General features: G+C 54.8%; 1 protein-coding gene across 1 annotated transcript in view; it reads left to right on the top strand.

Annotated features, from left to right (window-relative positions):
- The window catches only part of F8 (coagulation factor VIII, procoagulant component), a 23,065-nt gene extending 22,400 nt beyond the window's left edge, over positions 1-665 (top strand). The window contains exon 30 of the mRNA XM_009997189.1: positions 623-665. Within this exon, the coding sequence (XP_009995491.1) occupies positions 623-665 (43 nt within the window). The remainder of the gene's footprint in view (positions 1-622) is intronic.
- Positions 666-2,652: the final 1,987 nt, after the last annotated feature.

Consider the following 2,652-nt stretch of genomic DNA (forward strand, 5'->3'; position numbering starts at 1 on the left):
AGGAATACTGATGGCTGAGGACCAGGCATGGGCAGCACCAGCATCCATCCGGACACTGAACTCTCCCCAGGGCCGGATCCAGCCACCCAGGGCCCTCACTGCCTCTGCTGCCAGGGAGGAGAAGGCCTGCAGAGCTGTTGTGTCTGGCTCATTATCAGCCTCTTCCTCTCCCTCCTCTACCAGTTGCCATATAATCACATGTAATGCTGAAGAACTCCACAGTAATTTTCCAGTATCTCTCTGCACTTTCTCCTCTACTCCAGCCTTGGAGTCCCTGAGGGCTCAGTCAGCATTACAGGCAGCTAGTAATTAATTAGCTCCAGAGCTTCTCAGCTTCGTTTTGCATAAGCTGTTGCTGCCCGGGCACAGTCCTGGAGGAGGAGGAAGCAGTAAAGATAAGGGCTGGGGGAGGAGACCCTGCTCCAGGCCCCAGTATCCATTTCACAATCAGTGGGGACTGGTGGCTTGTAGGAGGCAGCACTTGCTCAACCTGACTCGGGTCTGGGCTTTGACCCTCCAGTTCCCTTCATCTCCTTCCCATGACGCTCCTGCTGCCATGGCTGGGTGCTACCACCCTGCTTTCCATGGCTGTCTTGAGCAAGCCCTCCTTGCTCACTCCCAGGAGTTCTGTAGGTGCCTCTGGTGAGATGTTCACTACTGGTTGAGCTGCTGCCTTCCCATGATCCCAAGGTGTGTCACAGGCCAGAGCCATCTTCCCACCATGGGTGGCTCTCCCCCTCCCTGGCACCTGCCCAACACCACGGCAGATGTTTCCCAGGAATGGCAATGAGCAGGGTGACACTGGCTCCTGCCTCATGCCTGTCATGGAGTAGGGACCTTCTGGAACAACAGCCAACACACAAAGGCCTGGAGTGCCCAGCGGGCTGTGGAGCAGGCACAGGGCAATGCCTGCTGGGCAGCACACTTCTCCACAGTGTTGGCAGCATTGTCATCACTGCCAGCGTGTCAGAGCCTGCATCAACCCATCTCCAGCACTGTGAGTGCTCCCTCTATGGTGGAAGAGCCAGGTGGCCCCACAAACACCTTTGGCAGCTGCTGTGGGGTGGGAAGAAGGGTTATGAGGGGGCTTTGGGGAATGGTGGGGGTCAGCCAGGTGCTGGCCACCATCACAGTGGGATGGGCAGGGTAGGGGAGCCAGCCCGGCAACAGCCGGCGACTGGCTTGTGAATTCCCATGGCACCTCCTTGGAATCTGGTAGTCCCTGCTCACACCTATAAGAGATGCAGCCTGGGACAGTTCTGAGGAGAGCTCCACTGTCAGCACCAGGGGTTGGTCATGGTCAGGATGCCAGGGCTCTGCCATGAGGCAGTGTGGTTTTGTAAGGAGCAACTGCTGCTCTAGGCCACCCCCTCAGGTGCACTGAGCTGGTTGTGGTGCACACAGATGTTCCCCCTCTGTGGCCTGTGTCTGGAGGAAGCAGGGACACAGGTTGCAGATGAGGTCAGTGGTATGACCTGTCTGGGAACTTCCAACCAGTGGAGATCAGAAGTTGATGTCTCAAATGAAACAGGGCTCCTCCTTGCTGTACGAGGAGCCTTTGCTGTGGCACTGGCAGTGATGACATTACAGTCTCAAGCAGGAAATGCAATTACCCTTTGGCTTAACTGCATTCTGACAATAACCAGACACATGTGAGGGGAGGCTGCCTGGTCAGTGCTGGCCTGCAGAGAGGAATTGCAGCTGTAAGTTCTTCAAAGAGGAAAAAATGGCACATTTGTCCTGTGACAGAGAAAAAGCTCAGTGCACCAGAGCCCCTTCTGGGTCATTTTCAGAGAGGAAGCAGGGCTGAAATCTCTGCAGGTGACCAAGCAGCCTTCACCAACCAACTCTGAGCAGCTCCAGGGTGTTCTCCAGCCACCCAGTAAGCAGTAAAGGGGCTGTGCTGAGCAAGAGCACTAGTAGATAAATTTGCTGAAGCCCTTGGCTGCAAGCTGTAAACTTTCACCCAGGTATGCTGAACTTTTACCTAGTTAAGAAAAAGAAGGCCCCAGAGCTGGTTTGAGCTGGAAAATAAGGAAGCAAGGAAAGCTGCTACCATCATCTGATGATGCAGCAACCTTAGAGAGGAAACCGCCCACCTAGAGACAGTGAAGGGACCCAAGTGAAGAATGGGAAGACCCCAGAACCTAATATTACTACTGATCAGAACTGTTGTGTGAAGGGTGGGGATTTTTTTGTTTGGAGTCCCTTTTTGGAGGCACCCAGCTCTGTGTGTCAGATAAAGAAACCATGTATTTACTCAATAGATTGGTAACTCATCTTCTTTGAACAGGAAACTAACTAGGGCTGATTGATTCAATCCCTGGCAGGTGATGTAATTCCCTCAGCAAAGCCCAAGGCCACCTCCTTGCTGGGCACTGTGATGGTAGGGCTGGAAGTGGATCTGGAGCTGCCTGTGGATGATGCAGAAGACTCCAGCCAGGTGATCTCACAGAAGTGCTGCCACAGGAGAAGGACTGATGGGGAAAGCTTGCCCTGAGCAGCACTGACTGCCCACTCCAGCAACCTCTGAGTGGCAGAACCGTGGGCTTCTGCCTCTGAATCCCCACCCACTGGAGGTACCCGCTGTGGAGAACAGAGCGGGCAGCCAGCGCTGCGGGGCAGTCCCGTGCTGGGGACCCACGGCAGGAA

The sequence above is a fragment of the Chaetura pelagica genome, unplaced genomic scaffold (assembly GCF_000747805.2).
Source record: "Chaetura pelagica isolate M959 unplaced genomic scaffold, ChaPel_1.0 scaffold344, whole genome shotgun sequence".
Classification (NCBI taxonomy): Eukaryota; Metazoa; Chordata; class Aves; order Apodiformes; family Apodidae; genus Chaetura; species Chaetura pelagica.